This window comes from Heliangelus exortis, chromosome 13, assembly GCF_036169615.1.
Source record: "Heliangelus exortis chromosome 13, bHelExo1.hap1, whole genome shotgun sequence".
Lineage (NCBI taxonomy): Eukaryota > Metazoa > Chordata > Aves > Apodiformes > Trochilidae > Heliangelus > Heliangelus exortis.
This window is the reverse complement of record NC_092434.1, coordinates 15689224-15706367: the sequence shown is the minus strand read 5'-3', so window position 1 is coordinate 15706367 and position 17144 is coordinate 15689224. Positions and strand designations below refer to the sequence as shown.

The 17144-nt window shown below is 38.1% G+C and overlaps 1 protein-coding gene across 6 annotated transcripts in view; it reads left to right on the top strand.

The window, feature by feature from the left end:
• ESRP2 (epithelial splicing regulatory protein 2) overlaps positions 1–17144 on the top strand; it is a 95264-nt gene that overhangs the window by 54986 nt on the left and 23134 nt on the right. For all 6 annotated transcript variants that reach the window (XM_071756979.1, XM_071756981.1, XM_071756978.1 and 3 more), the window contains one exon: positions 15522–15635. In XM_071756979.1, coding sequence (XP_071613080.1) covers positions 15522–15635 — 114 coding nt within the window. The remainder of the gene's footprint in view (positions 1–15521; positions 15636–17144) is intronic.

The following is a 17144-nucleotide window of genomic DNA, read 5'->3' as shown; positions in this document are numbered from 1 at the left end:
GATCTTTGATTGCATTGTGCATTGAACGCATGATGTCAATGATAGATTTGTTTCATCTTCTTAGACACAGAAAGAAAGAGCTGAGTATTTTCCTCTTTCTTCTAAACTGTGTGCAAATTGAAAACCCTGAAGGGTTGTCACTTCATCAGGTGATAGTAAGTTACCAATTCCCTAAAGGTGGCTGTTGATTATCCAGCTGAGCTGCAGGTGCAGTTTATTTTCTTATATCAAAAAATTCAGCAAGAAACAGGCTGGTTAGATGAGCATTTGGAAGCAAATGGGATGGGGGGGAGAGGCGGAAGAACCAGTGAATTCCTCTAACCTGATAAACCGGTTACAACATTCTTTTTTTTTTTAATTTTAAAAAGAAGAACTTGTTTTGCAGCCTCTTCTTCACAAAGTGGTAGCAGAAAGTTTTCTTGGTTCACTTGCCAGCTGTCACACCTTCATTTTGGATAAATGATTTTTTAAAATATTTTTTTAATATTCCTCTGAATCTTCAGACTGAAGAAAGCCTGAAAATGCGAGGTGTTTTTCTTCTTTGAGTCTTGTGATTGCTCTTCCAGCTTCACTTTATTTAGTGACTGTATCATCTCAATAAAACCCCTGACAGAGTCTGTGTTTCGGATTATTTGCTGGTCTGAGTTCTGAAGTTCTGGAGCAGGTGTTTGGCAAACCTTTGGCAAGTGTTACTGAGCAGGCTGTTCTCTCCACAACAAATACTTCATGTAGTTTCACAAGATTTGGCTTCAGCAGTGAAGCCAGCTTCTTTCTTGCTCCTGCACCGTAGTTTGGCATCTTTTTGTTGTGTCACTAAAACTCTGTGAAGCTGTGCTGTAAACAGCATCAGTGAAATGAGGAGATAGGGTGGGATCTCCTAAACTGCTTTGCTGTCCAAGCTCACATCCCATGAAACTACACCCTTTGGTTGGATTTTCATGATCCAACATGTTTGGTGATACTTGCTTAAGGTATTTCTGCCCCCGCATTGTCTTCTCAAGCTGCAGTTGTATGAAAGGTTTTTAGTGGCGCCTTTCACTGAGGTAGGTGCTACTACAGGGACCTCCCTCACTTGCATTCTGCTAATAGAGAAGTTTTGTGGGCCTCATATTAAACTAGAGCAGGGCGTTGTTCTGAGTTAAATACAGCTCTGGTTTGGAGCAGTTGTCTGATGTACAGTGTGGCAGGTTAGGTGTTTTTTCTCGGGCTAGCCTATTGCACCAAGATGTGGACAAGCAGAGCAGGTGGAAGGAGAGAAATGTTTTAAAACAACATGAAGCAGTCTGCATTGTGAAACCATGGCCTTGGTTTGGTATCAGCAGTGAGAGATGAGGATTTCTTGACAGACATAAGGTGGCCTTCAGGTTGTCAGGGCAGACAGGTGATAAACTCCTGCTGTGTCTATGTAGCCTTGTGCAGGGTTCTCATTACATATATTAGCATGGAAAAACTCCCTATTTCCCTTGATAATTTAACCATTGATTATGTAAGTTTGTTTGATGCCTAATATTGTAATATTCTCAGTCTTTATTGTGGGGCAGCAAGGATGTGCTAATGTTTCCTATAGCTGTAGGCTGTTACAGCATGCAATTTTTTTCATTATCAATGAAAATAGATGGCTAACTCTTGTTTCAGAATCCTAGTCCTAATTTTGTTGTTGAGGAAATAGGGAAAATATATTTTCCCTTGTAAATTGTCTGTGCTATCCAGCTCCCACTACATCAGTTTAAACACTGAAATCCGTTCTCTCAAAAACAGAAGAGTTTATAGCAGAAACAGTTTCTCTGGTATGTAAACAATATCTATATGAATACATTATTATACATATGGAGATCGTGTGAATGCTTTTGTTGTTGGCAGCATTTGTGTTCAGCTTTTTATATTTAGGTGCAGTACACTTCTGAATGAGCAGAGAATTAGATAAAGGAATATGTCTAATGCTGCATATTCCTTTTATTTTACAAGCATAAATATGTGATTGTGTTGGCTAGCTGGCTTATTTTCTTCTCTTAAAATTAGAAATGCTAATATTGATGAGAAGTTAATTTGGCCCAGTGGATTGACAATGAGGATGAGTGGACTTTGTATGATAGGAGATGGTGCTGCTTGCTCTGGTGAAATTAAACAGTAACATTAGAGCTCTTTCTGAGTGTGGGTGGATTAGTATACAAGGGAAAATAAACTTTAGTATGACGTGTCCAAAATAGCTTGACATACCTGTCTTTACACAATGTGATGCTCTGCAGTGTTTGAAAACTGTGCCACCAGCATATTTGGATGTTCTCACAGCTATAATATTAAATCTGATTACTTGAATTCTCTTGAAACTATACTTTCAGTTTTTAAAACCTCACTGGAAGACAATTAAACACAAGGTAGCAGCCTTTTAATACGAAAATTGCTGAATTTACAGCAATGACTTTGAATTAATTTTCTCTAGGTTGCTTGAAGTAGGTACTCATAAAGTTCCTCGAGGTGTGTTAATTAACTATTGTCAGGGGTCCCAACAGTGGCTAAGAACTAATAAATGATGAATAAAGGATTTATATTGTACCATTTTGACAGTGAATATACTTGTGGTGCTTCTACCAGTTCTTAAATGTTAACAATGAAGCACCTTAGAGAACCTTGCATGGGTATTCTGGATTGTCTGCAAACCTCCCCTGTTTCCTTCTTGCTCTTGTAGCATTTTATCTGGTTCTTGTCACACCCTTTGAAAAGATTGCACAGTTCTTGCATCTCTGTGTTGGTATACTTGGAGCTTTTCTTCCCTGTAACAAAAACCCCAAAAACAACCCAAAAACTTGACAATGCTGAGTTACATGCAGAAGCTCTTGCATATCCAAGTGCTGACAAATGAGGGCAACATCTCTGTCACCTGTTGCAGTTCTTTGCTGAACAGTTAGGTTTAAAAGTGACACATAGATGCTGGAATTGATGTTGCTAGCAAAGCAATGTTGTGGCCAAATGTAAAAATTATGGGAGATGAATTTTCTTAATTTTTTTTTTAAGCAACATAATGGATGTCTTATCATTTCTATCGTTAAAATTGGAACTTTTGTGTCTCCTTATTAAAACATCAACAGTAATTCTCCCTCTTCCTTGCATTCAGGTTTTTCCTTCTCCTGTCTGCTTTGGATAAGTTATTTTTTTCCTTGTAATAGTTTCCACTTTGAATAAAAGCTGCAGAGATAGCGTGTTAGTCTTATCATTCCCGGCCAATTTCTATTAGCTACAACTTTATTTCAAAAAAGGAGGAAAATACTGACACTCTGAAAGATAACTTAAGGTGCATGTTGTAGGATGGTACTGAATAAAAAGTCGTGATTGCTTTACCAACCATTTTTTAGTGTTTTTCTCTGATAAATGTGTTTAAATGTTCTTTAAATGGTTTACAAGTCACTCCCTTATACTTTTGCAAAATAGGGTCTGTTCTTGCTTTGTGTATAAACAGATGCTTTACTAATCTGTCCCTCATTCATTAAAGCCACATGCTGTGAAGGTAGATGAGAATTATAAATATTACACAAAAAAGTATTGGGAATTGAAATTTAAATGTTCACCACTTGTAATGAGTGACAAAATCAAAACCCCACAGCCCTGCCACTTCCCTCAAACTTCTGTTTAAAAAGGTTAAGCTTAGTTTCCCCCTCCTGCCTTTCTTTATAGAGATACAATGGGCAGAGAGGGACAAAAAAGTGTTGAGAAATAGATATTGTGTTAGCACTAAAATATTGGAAAGAAACTTAGTTTTAACACAATTCCAAGACTGCCCTAGAGTTCTAGTAGTAGAAACTTTTATTTTAAGTTAACATCTGTCCAAAATAATCACAGGAGCCAAGTTTGTGTGGAAAACAATACAACACTTTTTAAATGTTATCATTCTTACTGAATTGAAATAAAATTAATTAGCCATGTTTCCCTTCTCTGTCTCTAATTGTAGAGAAATTTAGCATTTTCAGCATTATAATGAATTGTGTAGTCACTGGCAGGGTGTGAAATTAAATGACTTTACAGAAACTAGGGCAGAATTACTTTCCTTTTAAGTAATTCTATTAGAGTGAATTGCACTTAAAGGACAGGTGTAGTAGACAACTTGGAAAATAAAAGTGCAAAAACCACTGGGGAGATTTTGCTTTGTAAGTAGATCTTATTGTTGCTGTAAACCTTAAAGCCTGAAAGTTAATTTAGGAGTCCTTTGTAACAGAAGAGAGACTCAAGACAGTGTGTATAACACATCAAACCTCTTGAATTAAACAACTGTTGGATTGGGGAGGCCTGCATGGTTATGAACTGGAAAAGCCATAGCAGTCACAAGAATGAGTGTAGAAGTTTTGTGATTTGGTTGGTTTATTACTTGAATGTATTAGCCAGTGTTCCTTCTTACAGCAGAATTAAACTGTTACTGTCTGAACTTTTGCTTATGCTTCCTGTTAACCCCAGACACTGAGCATGGGTTACAAGGAGCTATGTGGCTTCCTTCATATTCCAGATGATTCATATCAAGTGTTTTAGGATTTTTTCGGTCATAATGGAATATAATTCTTTGGAAACAAGAAGCTACCTGAAAGAGAAGATGTAGCTCTGTAAGAGGAAGCAACGTTTAAACGATGTCACCAATAATGTCCTTGTTCTGCATTGGGCAGGTCTGAATCCCAGGGAGGGCCAAATGCAAATTCTGATCTTACTATTTTCTCTTTTTTTTTTTTTCTTGATTCTGGATGCATGGGGTTGGTGCCCTAATATGTGCCACTAAAATTTCAGAGATTGAAAGCAAGCTGACCTAGGGATCTACTTCCCCTTCTTCTTTATGTTTGTGTGAAAGCATGTTGAACAAGAAAATCTCCCCATTTCTGAAGCAGAGTAGAGCTGGGTTATAAAAGTGACTTTTTTGCTGATATTTGTAAGGTTTTGAGCAAGAATCACTTGGATTCTTATATTAGCAAAGATACTTTGTGGTTCTTAAGGCTGTTATTCAGTAAATTCCATGACTATGATATTCTTACAGGGTAAGTTTAATGGAGAGGCAGGACTATGAAAGAATCTTGAGGGAAACCAACTTGTGGATGATAGATAGATATGCCTGCTTTCTCTGTCTCCTTTTTACTTTCCCTGGTTATTACTACAAAAACAACCTAAAAAACAACCTAGTAGAAAAAAAAATGCTTTAATTTTGCAAGTTTTGGCTCTTCTCCTCCATCTGGTTAAGCTTGCACTACAAACAATGAAGTAGTGTTGAGTAAATAGAGCAGTACCATGCATTACAGTCAATAGAGCCAGTGCTAAAGATCACATTGCTAATGAAAGTTTGTCCTTGAAACAGAGGTAGGTGTGAGTGGGGGAGGTATGGAACACTGAGAGAGAGAGCTTATGCTTATATCAAGATTTTAGGGAATACTGCAGTCATGGCATTAATTAAAACCTAGGGTTTGGAAAGTATGTTCAACCTTGTCTTTCAGGCTGTAATGACTTGCTCTGCAAGTTGAGCTGATAGCAAGCAGCCTGTGAGGAGCATGAGGCACCATTGTAATCCTGCTTGAAATGTAGGTAAAAGGTTGACAGAGTATGGATTTTTTTGCATTACTAATATTCAGAGTTTCCTTTTGTTTAAACACAACCTTATGAATAATCTGTTAACAAATGCTAAGGTTTTCTGCAAGATAAGTTTGGTTTTGGCTTTTTTTTTTACATTATTTTGTTGGTTTTGCTAGCTAGTGGCCTCCCTCATAGTGGTTAATTTGAAGGTAAAAATTTATTTTGGTCTCAGTGCTTCCTTATTTAGCAGTTTCCTGACACATCTTATAGTAGTAAAGTAAGTCCTTCCTTATTTAGCAGTTTCCTGATGCATCATATAGTAGTAAAGTAAGTCCAGAAACAGTGAAATTCTTAGGTTGCTGGGCTGGGGTGCTTTATCTTTCACAAGGCTAACTTCAAGTAGCTTATTTGTGGAGTGCTCTGAATATTTCAGCACTCTCTTATTAAAACAGATTGTGCTTTTGAAGATAAAGGCTGTGACCTGATTGCTGTGACATTTAGATGGCCTAAGCCATGGTCTTGCCTTTTATGCTTAATGCATTGCCTGAATTAGATGCTGTAGATACCATAGCTGAAAAGCATGCAGATAGCCTGGTGTTGCAAACTTCCATCTATGAAATAACTAATCCAAAATGGTTATAAAATTCTCAAGTGGCCTTGCTTGGACATCTTTGTCATAGAAGACAGTTAGATTTCTGCATTTTTACTAGGCAGAATTATAACTTTTAGTTAGCTAGTGTTTTTTTTGTTGCAAAAAGACTAGGCCCAATTAAAATGAGATAAAGAAAGAAATAATGTGGAAGTTTCACCCTTAAGATTGTTTCAAAGTCCTGAGTCACAATGGTCTGCTTTCTATGCTCTATGAACAGTCACTGGACAGGCAAAGCATGACAACTGTTGCTTCGTTTCTGTATTTCATATCTTACCTGTTGCTGAACCATAGTAAACAAACCTACATTTATTCAGCAAGTTAACTGTAAGCTACCCTCACCAAAGCTTAGTTTCCAATCCCTCTGCCTAATTCTGAAGGCATATGGTGAACTTTACTTTCTTTGTTTTATTGAATGGAAGGCTGTGATAAACTTGAAGAGCACCTTCCATTTTTCTCCTTGGTAAGTATCATAAATGGCTTTACAAATAATGCTAAATGTTAAATAGTTTACAAATACAGTTTTGTATTTTTAAACTACTAGTTCTTTTGAAGATTTGCAGTTGGAATTCTATGTCAGAACCCCAAGCACTGGATAGTCGAGACCTTAGCCCTGTTGCTTTTGTTAGCTCATGCCATAGCTGCAAAATAATTACTTTTTTGTCTATATGAGATAGGCAGCATATGTCTGTGCAGACACACAAAATAGATGAAATTGTTTTGGAACAGCTGCAGAAACAGCAGGGTGTGTGGATCTCTATTCAGGGAAGAATACAGAATTACAAGATTACTAGGTAGTAAGAAGCAATGCAGATACTTGAGGAGAAGACAGTCTACAGTGCTTGAAGCTCAGTGCCACACCCTGCATCTCCTTGAAACTTGCAGATTACAAAGTTGGATGGAAACCCTGACTTGATTTGGGTAATATGTACATATCTCTCACTGTTGTACATTAATGGTGGCCATTGTGACTGATTGGTTTTTCAGTATTAAATAACTGAGTAAATTAATACTACTTTTAGGGACATAAGGTGATATGTAGCCTGGCTGGTGATATTAAGCAGTTGTATTGTCTATGGCATGCTGGAAATGAAAACCATGCTTTTGTCCAAGCTAGTCCTCAATCACTAAATCTGGGGCATTAGTGTTCAGTAGAGCAAAAAATTGCTTTCCTCGTAATAGGAGAAATCAAACTGGCAATATGGTTTTTGAACATTTCCAGTGAGTGGACTTGGGCTGCCCCTGTCATCTTCTGCGAATTTCCCCTGCAAAGAAAAAAAAAACAAAGGACAATTTCTTTGTCATATTTGTGTCTGAATGGTATCAATACAGTAATTTTTCCTTTTTTTGCTAGAAGGAAAAAAAAAAGTTAGCTGCAGCTTGTGGCTGCACTAACTCACACTTTTTTCTTTCTATTTTTCCATACAGCAATCTCAGTACAAGGTCACCATGTATCCATTATCACCCATGTGGAATAGCAGTTAACAGATGAACAAAGGCAAGGGCTTACTATAAGGATTCTCTGTTTAAAAAGTTACCTAGCACAATAAAGGGTTATCATACTTGTAAATACTGCTGAAATGCAGTCTGTGCACCTCCCAGTTGTATTGACATGCTTTAAATTCCTCCATTGCATGGATAAGGCTGACATTATCACCAGGATTTGAAGAGTGAAGGAGCAGAAGGCTGCCCATGGAGAGTATTGTAAATAATTATGAAACCCTCATGGCTGTGGGGTCTGAGACATGAAGTCCAATTGAAAATATTTCCCAAAGTTGACTGGTCATAGTATGTTCTGTATATTCAAGCTTTGTATAAAAATGCATGGTTTTTTTACTCCTGAGGTTTTTTATGCTCTGTTAGAGCCTTTAAGTCTTAAGATAGACTTCAGGGTTGCTGGGTGCTTGTTTTTCAGTGGTGCTCCAATCTTGCTTATATTTTAGTGGCAGAAAGTTCTGTTAATCAATTTTGGCTGCATCCTCCCCTTTCCCCCCATCCCAGGTGACAGGTCCTTCCTCAAACACACACACATGTATACACTGTGATGGCACTGATGTAATGGTATTTTAGCTACACTAAAAGTAGGCAAAAGAGAGAGAGACCAGAGAATCACATCATATCTGGTGTTGGAAGGGATTTATGGGTGTCTTATAGTCTAACTAGAAACTAAGATCAGCTAGAGCAGGCTGCCAAGGACCATGCCCAGTTGGGTTTTTAATTCCTCAGAGGAAGGAGACTTGGCATGTTCTGTGGACAGCCTGTTTTAGTGTTCAGTCACTGCAGATCTCCTGGGAACTGCACCTGCAACTGTATAATTGGTTTTGGGTGGTCTCTGGCAATAAATTGTAGAGTACTTCCTGTAAAATCAGTCTTTGAGGCAAGGACTGCAATATCTTTGCTTGTTGAAGCAGAACTTGTGTTAGAGAGTCTGCAAAGAGACCTTTCTGGGGGACTGTGATTTGTTTTCTGTGCTTCTCATACCTGATAGAAGACGGGTCATAGTTACAGGCTCTGTGTTACAGGCAAAGAATGACCCAAGCTAAAGGTCTAAAGGGCAGTCTGAAGCTCTAATATAGTGAGTTACAGTAAAGTCTAATAAGTAGGAGTGGGTTTTTTTTTTTTTTTTAGCACAACACTGGGTATTATACATGTTTATAAGCAGCATAGCTTTGGTTAAATCACATGAGATGTTCATTTCAAAGTGGTAGCAATGTGATGTTATAGTGTGAAGTATGTGGTCTCATTGCTAAGAGAGCTGCAATTAGAGAAGTTTTAATGTCTCTTTTTTCAATTGTAAGTTTACATACGATGAAGTGTGAGAGCATGAATACTGTTATTTCTGGATTGAAAAAGAGTTGCTTCATGTGGTTGCTACTTAAGATGTTTCCACAACATAAAACACTCAATGTGTGTGAATCTATAGATCTTAGAGTATTATTGACTTGTAAATTCTATTTGATAATCTGTATGAGCTGTAGCTCTCAAACTTCAGGATGCTAATAAAATGTAAGGAAGTCCAGGACTTAAAGGAAGTGTTGAAGAATGTAGTGAATTGAAATTTAGAAATAATTTTATAAAATTAGAAAGTCTTGTAGTTAGATGTGCAAACATGAAAGTTCAGTTGATGAGCTTATTTGTAGTATAATTTGGCATATGTTAATGCATAGAATTATATATGAATGTGTACATAGAGATACATATATCTGTGTATTAGGGCTGCCTGCCTGTAGTGGTTTTTACACTGCCTTCCATTTTTTTCCCTTTTAATTAATTGCTGGAGGAAGTCTCTTAAATAGGTAAATAATTTGCAAAAGATCTAGAATAGATTGTGAGTTTTTAACTTGCATGGAGATGTGTGCTGGTCACAGTAGAAACTCTTGATTTCTTAAAATTAATACAGGAAAAAAAAATCCCCATGTAGCTAGAATTCCAGGTTTAATCAAAAGAGATTTTACCAGTCCACATTTGTGTGCCTCTAAAACTTTTTGTCTCAGTGTATTTTACAGATCAGTGCAGTAATATGTAAATGTAAATATGAATGAATGTAAAAAATGAAAGTAAAATGAATACTTTCAGCTCAAAGGAACATATTAGAATATGTGATCCAGAATAACTTTTCTAAGTTATTCTTGCAAGTTTTCCATTTAATAATGACCAAAAGATATTACTCCTGAATAAGGATTTGGGTTTTTGGGGGGTTTTTTTGTTTGTTTTGCAAAAAAATGATCTAGAATGCTAAACCTGTTCAGATTTTTTTGACAGGCCTTTTCCCAAGTCAAGTATCATTTGTCTTGCAGACCTAAGTTTGCTTAATGTGTGATTAGTCTTCTCATCTAGGTCTAAAGATGGCCAAGAAGTCAAAATGAGCACTTTTTGATACTCTTGATTTGGTAGAAATTTCTTCATATATTTGTGTAATCACCAAATTGTTACCTCTGGGCAACAATTCTATGATAGAATCATAGAATGGTTTGGGTTGGAAGGGGCTTTAAAGCTCATCCAGTTCCAAACCCCTGCATAGGCAGGAACACCTCCCACTAGACCAGGTTGCTTAAGGCCCCATCCAACCTGGCCTTCAACACTTCTGGGGCTGAGGCAGCCACAGCTTCCCTGGGCAGCCTGTGCCAGTACTCACTACCCTCACAGAAAAGAATTTTTTCCTAATATCTAATTTAAATCTCCCCTCCTCAAGTTTTAAACCACTTCCCCTTGTCCCCTCACTACACACCTGTGTCAGAAGCCCTCCCCCAGCTTTCTTGGAGCCCCTTCAGATATTGGAAGGTTGCTCTGAGCTCACCTGGGAGCCTCCTCTTCTCCAGGCTGAACAACCCCAATCCCTCAGCCTGGCTTCCCAGGGAGCTGCTCAGCCCTCTGAGCATTTGAGTGGCTCTGCTCTGGACACCTTCCAGGAGCTCTGTGTCCTGCTTATGCTGGGGACTCCAGAACTGGACACAGCACTGGAGGTGGGGTCAGAGCAGAGTAGAGGGGGAGAATCACCTCCCTTGACAGGCTGTCTGTGCTTCTTTTGATGCAGCCCAGGACACAGTTGGTTTCTGGGCTGCAAGTGCACATTGATGGCTCATGTTAAGATTCTTGTCTACCACCCCCTAGTCCTTCTCCTAGGTCTTTCTATGTTTCTAAATTTGAAATGAGTTCTTCACAGAGTGAGGACCATCCTTTTTGCAAAGAATATTGATAAATCTAGTAAGTAATCTTTCTACTTGGGTACAGATGCATATCTATCTTAAGCATGGGCTACAAGATAGGTTTCTTTCTGGATTTCTATGGTATGTTTTAGCATAAAGTTGCAGACCTTGTCAAGCTGCAAGGATGCCTTAAATTCTGAAGCTGTGTGAATAATTTTGTGTCTTGTCTGGTCCTGTTAGCTGTGAGGGGTCTGTGTGGCTAAAAGAAGCAAAACAAGAAACTTTTAGTACATAAAGGGAAGGATCTCATTTTGAAGATGCACTAGGGACCTGTTGCTGGAAGTTTGATGATTAAGCACCCAAATTTATTGTTATTTCTTGGAGGTGAATTTGAGACAGCATCCCCCAGAGTATCTTGGTGTTTTAGAAATGGTTCCATTGACAGCATGGATGTTTTCTGCAGCAGAATTATCTCAGTATTTCATTACCACATCAGACACAGATATGACACAGATGCAGTGGCCTTTCTCAGGGAGGAATGCTATTTTTAGTTAGGGAAACGGGAATATCCAAATAGCCAGAGGTTTATTTTAGTGCTTCATAACTGTAGAAAGAACTTAACGAGGAATCTTCTTGTTTCTCTTAAGTTTCAAGACTTTGTTCAGTTAAGGCAACAAGAAAGGGGGCTGTGTCATGTCAGCCACTTGGGATTCATTTGCAGAAAACACAACAGTTTGTGCTGGCTTTGATCCAGCTTTGCTGCTGGGGAAACATGTCTCTTCCCTTTCTTTGTACTCTCAGCTACATGACCAAGAGCCTGTTCAGCCAGTTTTTCAAACTGGTGCTCAAACTTTGTCCTTCCCTCTCACCACCTTTTCTCTAAGAACTGTTTTAGATTTCATGGAGGTAAATGTACAGAGCAACTTGCTTGACTCTTCCTCTTCTCTCTGGTCAGTTTTCAATTTCAGTATTGAATTATTGAACATATTCCTTTTAAATATGGAATGATTCATCAGCACTCTGTTAGAGACTGATGTGATGGAATAAGCAATAAAGGGTGGAGGGTGATGCCAGTACACTGTGGTTCTTGCAGTCAAAATGAGGTCTGGCTGCAAGATGCAAGCAGTGGTAATTAACCACCCTGTGTAACTCTTGCTGTGAAGTGAGTAGATTAACAGGGGAGACAGGGTGTGTGAGCTTGGGGGAGGAAGTTGTAAGGTGGGGCAGCTTTGCATGCTAAGCTGGGGGAGTGCTATGGAGGGCAGCATGAAGATGAATGACAGGAGGGGTAAATAGCTGAGATGGCTTTTATTACTGGAGTGAAGGAGATGGGGATGGAATTTATGAAATGACAGAGTCGTGGACAGGTTGTTCATCATGTCAGACAGAAAAATGTAATGTAAATCTGGTACTGGTCCTAACTTGTCCTTAGCTTGCCACATTTGGGTGTATTCTGGTTTGAGGTTTTTTGAGGTGCTGCCTGAAATTTGTAGTGTGAAAAAGGAGACTAAAGCTTGCTTTTCTGCAGAAACAATGATTTGCCTAGTTTATATTTCAATGTTACTTGTAAGCATACCTGCACTGGTTGCTTTAACTCCTTTTGATACATATAGTAGGCTTTATCTATTGCCTGAATGGTTTGAGCATCCAGTGTAATCTGTAGTAACGAGCTGATCCACAGCTATGCTTTTTATACTTAACCTATCCAGAATTTGGAGACATCTCATGCAGCTGAAAGAAACCAGTTCAGGCTAAGCTCTAGTATCTGTTGTTGCTCTGTGGCAGTGTTTTGCTCTCTTCTCTTAGATGAATCTTGGTATTCACACACTGCTACCCCATTCCTCTCCTCAGGTAAACCATGTGGTAGCCATGCAATTTAGGGTAGGAAGGATTGCTTATGTCTCTTAAGTATTCTTCCCACCCTTCTTTTGGCTCCTGCTGGAGCAGTACACCCCAAAGTTTGAAAAAAGATGGTTTTAAAATAGAATTTTCTAAATAAGCACTCAGCAAAGCCTGCCCAGTGGCATTTTCTCTAAGGCACTTTAAGCTGCTAGCCTACAGTCAGAAAAGAATTGATTTGACAAGTATATTATCCCATTGCTAGGACTTTGCAATATTGAATGTAATCACTGATATCTAATAAATTCCCAGTAAAAATACTTAGGCTCCATTAGCAGGTGGTGCCTCTCATGCCTTCTTTAAACCTTAGTACACTTGGAGTATTGGGCTTCTTTTTGTTCTTATGTAATTGTTCACTCTTCTTGATGTCTTGTCACCAAGGGCTTCTGGAAATAGCTGTGTTATGCTGTATGCATCTTTTCAGTTGCATGTCATGTGGGAAACACTACCTTAAAAAAAGTGGATATTTCAGTGGAGCAGTCTTCCTTTTTACCAATTTGACTTACACTGTTTGGCTTGAGTATTTCCTCCCTCCAAACAAATTTCTCATTTTCCTTTCTAGATTGGTGAAGACTTTTGAACTAAAACTCGTGTTTTATTTGTAAAGCAGGAGACTGCATACTTTTGCTGCTTCCCTCAAATTTTGGATGTTGGATTGCTTCTTTTATCTGATCAAAATAGGTCCCTAATTGCAGTCTTTATGTGGGCTCTTGTGCATCTTCAGAAGCACAGGGTACAAAGGTTTGGGGAGTGTTTTATTACTGTTCATCAGGAAGACTGATCTTTTTGGTACCAGTCCCTGTACACCTTTTGGAGGTTAATTCCTAGCACCATTTCCAGTCCTTTTTTTACAAATATTTGCTCTTTACTGTGCCCTGAATCAGAACAAAAAGAAATAAGGTGCTGTATTTCTTAAGGAAGCAATTCTCCTAATTTCTGTTATTGTGGTGAGAATATTTGTTTCTGCTCTGTGACTGGGACAGTCCCCAGAACTGCATTTTTAAAGTGGTTCCTTTTGAGTCCTCTGGAATTCTTCTTTTTCTGGTGTTTACACATCAGCTGAGGTATTTTGAGCACTCTCAAATCTCAATTTTCTGACTTTAAATCACCCTTAAACAATGACTTGCTTTATAGCCTCAGGTTCTTCAAGACTTCAATTTGTGGTAGGAACATAACCTGAACTAAGAGTCAGGAGGAGACTGGCTTTCTGAATTTGCAAGACTTTGGGTTGTTTTTTTGTTGTTTTGTTTTGGGTTTTTTTAGCTTGGTGTATTTCTGGGTCTTTTTTGGGGTGCTGGTGTTTTGGTAGTGTACAAAGAATTGCATTGTGAAGGGTTTAATTTGGGGAATATTTAAAATATTTTCTGTTTGATGCAAAATAACTTCATTTTATAGATTCATTTGTATGTATATCTGTATATATTTATCTGCAGTTTAAGCAACTTACACAAAATGCTTATTTAATACCTCTTCTTACAGAGTTCTGCCTCTCAGTTTTCTGTCTTGATACATAGCAGCCACTGCTACAACATTTCTTAACTCAAAAAGGTAGTTGAACACTGGTTAGCTGTCCAAGCCTAGAAAAAGGCCTGATCTGGATCTGAGCAGTTATTTTGAAACAAAGCCTGGGTAATCATGGCTTTTGCTTCTACTAAGTCACATACAATAGGTGATCTCTCCTTGTGGAGTGTTACCTTGGGGAAGCAGATGCTTCAGCTTTTCTGAATACTGTGTAGCTATGGGACCAGATCATTAGGACATCATCTATCCTCAGCAACCTCTGCACTGTGAAAAGTGTCACGTGTTGACAAAACCCAACCTCTTTTCCTCCCATACACAGGCTACAAGACAGCCCAAAAATATTGTCTGAGTTTCAAATCAACTTGTAATTTTCTTTTGGGGGTGGTTGTTTTGGAATTGTAAGCTACTGCTGAGAGCAGTGGGTGGCTACTGCATCATGTTAATTAGTGCTTTGTTTGTGAGGTGATGTTTTCCTGGGAGGGGAGTAGCATCAAGAGGGAAGCTTAGAATAATTATTTGTCCCCTTGAAAGTTAACTAACAAGCTGCTATTTACTGATTTGATACCTGTAAGTACAATAATACGTTAGTTGACTATTATGAGCAAGGAATTTAACACCAGTATTCAGTCATAAAAGGCCAGAAGCTGTTGTATAAGGATTAAAAATAACATTGACCATGACAGATGGAGCCCCCTCCTCTTGGGAAATAACCTAGTGGGGTTTATCCATCCTACAGGTAGGGAGTAATTTTGTTTTATCTAATAGCATAATCTTGGAACACTGAATTGCCACCAAGACCTTTCATTGGTGTGGATCAGACTTGAGTATAATTTCACTTTTGAATGTATTGAGCCATAATTTATTTGTTTTTTTTTAGCGTACAACCTTAGAAACATTAATAAATCTTTATGGTTATCTCTTTTCTTTTTGACATTCAAATTAAAAAAACCTAAAATTAAGGACATAATTGAAGTCAAAGATGCCTTAGGTGAAGAAAGGCTATTGCAAAATCAGTACTGATTTTGAAACCTTTTTTTTTCTCTTTCAAGTATTTCATAGCTTTTATTATAGTTAATTAATATTTTGAATGTTACCATTACAGTACTATGACTTTTCATATGAGCTCAGTTATTCTAAAGGGCCAAATTATTTTATCTACTTTAAAAAAAGAAGAAGAAAAAAAAAAAAGGTGTTGTAACAATGATAAATGCTCATTTTCTGGAGTTACCTGTGTCAGTTTGTACTGTGACATTTATCTCTTTGTTTTTCAGTTTAGTCAGCTGGTATCCAGTGATTTGAAAGTACTTGGAAGGAGCTCTTACACGCTCTGCAGTGATGGCCAGTTACTCATTCGACAAGTCCTCCACCCAGAAACATCTAAGAAGGTATGAGATCAGAGCTGAGGCAGAAAGGCAGAACTGGGTTTTAAGGACATCAGAGATTTGTAGCAAGGGGAAGATTTCTTTTAGGATCACCAACATGGTTCCTCACACGGCCCTAGCAAAGTTTCTCTAAAATAGCTTATGTGCATTTGAGATGAGCAACAAATTCAACCTTGGGAACTGTAGTATTCCAAGAATATTTAAGATTATCCTCTCCCTGTCTCAGTGCTGAGTAGCAGAGTAGTTCTTGGCACTTGCTCTTGAAAATCAGTTACAGTATGCGAGGACTCTCAGGTGAGCATAATGTGGAGGAAAATTAAGAAAGACAGGATAGAGACAAGAACAATACAGGAACTTTGAATTCAGTGTCTCAAGAAATGGAAACAATTGTACAGATCTAAGCTCAGCAGAGGTGACAGAACTTTGTTCAGGCTTGAGTTAAACAATAAGTTCTGTGCTGAGCCATGGGTTTCTACCAGCATCTGAAATTGGTAGGAGTTGTGTGTCAATGTCCTGTATAAAATAAACACACAGGCAGTGACTTGCTCTGGAGAATGGCAGTGGTTTGTCATCCACATTTATTCCCCAGGAAGTACTGCTAGAGTTTATTTGCTTCTCTCACATGAAGCAGCAGTTTCTACTTCAAGTTCCTACAAGGGCTTAGACCAGGCTGGTTTGCACAGGGAGAAGAATCTTGCCTTTGTGCAGGGTGGAGGCTCCTGAGTTAGCCTGTTTGGCTGGGTATGCAGGAACCCCACAGGGATGGGAGCTGCTGACATGGAAGGAGTTGACTGATCAGTTGTATTTTTTTCTCTATATAAGGATATTGGCTCATGCTGAGTTTCTGCAAATATTCGTTTGGCATTTGTGTTATATTAAAATGCAATGTTGTGACTTTTCATGAAAAGTGCACGCTTATATAAGGAAACAAGAATGATATCTAACGTTCAGACATGATAGTACTGGTATTTTTGGTGGGTAATTACTTCCCTCTGAAATAGATGGACTAAACCAAAAGAAACACTATGGTGTGGCAGAAATAATTGTCCATACTAGATCAAGGAATGTATCTGATCAAGTGCTGAGTCTCTTAATACTGCATTTCTTTTTTTTTTTTCCTTTTTTTCTCATGAAGTACCTTTTATTTTGTGAGAGTTTATTTCTCCTTGCGTGTTAAATGTTACGAAGCCTCAGACCATAGCTTTTGCTCTTCCTAGCCTTCTGAGAAGTATTACCTTGTGACTTTTCTTAATTAATTATTTTGAAAGGTGAGTGCTGTTTGGCCAGACTGAAGTCAAACTTTTGTATAGTAAAACAGATGAAGAGTATGAGAGAGAAAGTAGTGAACTAGACCTCAATTATTTTTTATTTATTCCTTGAAAAAATAAACTAATGCCTAGTGAAGAGCTGCTTAAAAGTTTTATTCACTGGATAAGAACTTTAATTATATAATACTATTAATGTCTTTGGGTTGCTGGAAGGTATTTTGTGCACCGTGGCAATATTTATTTA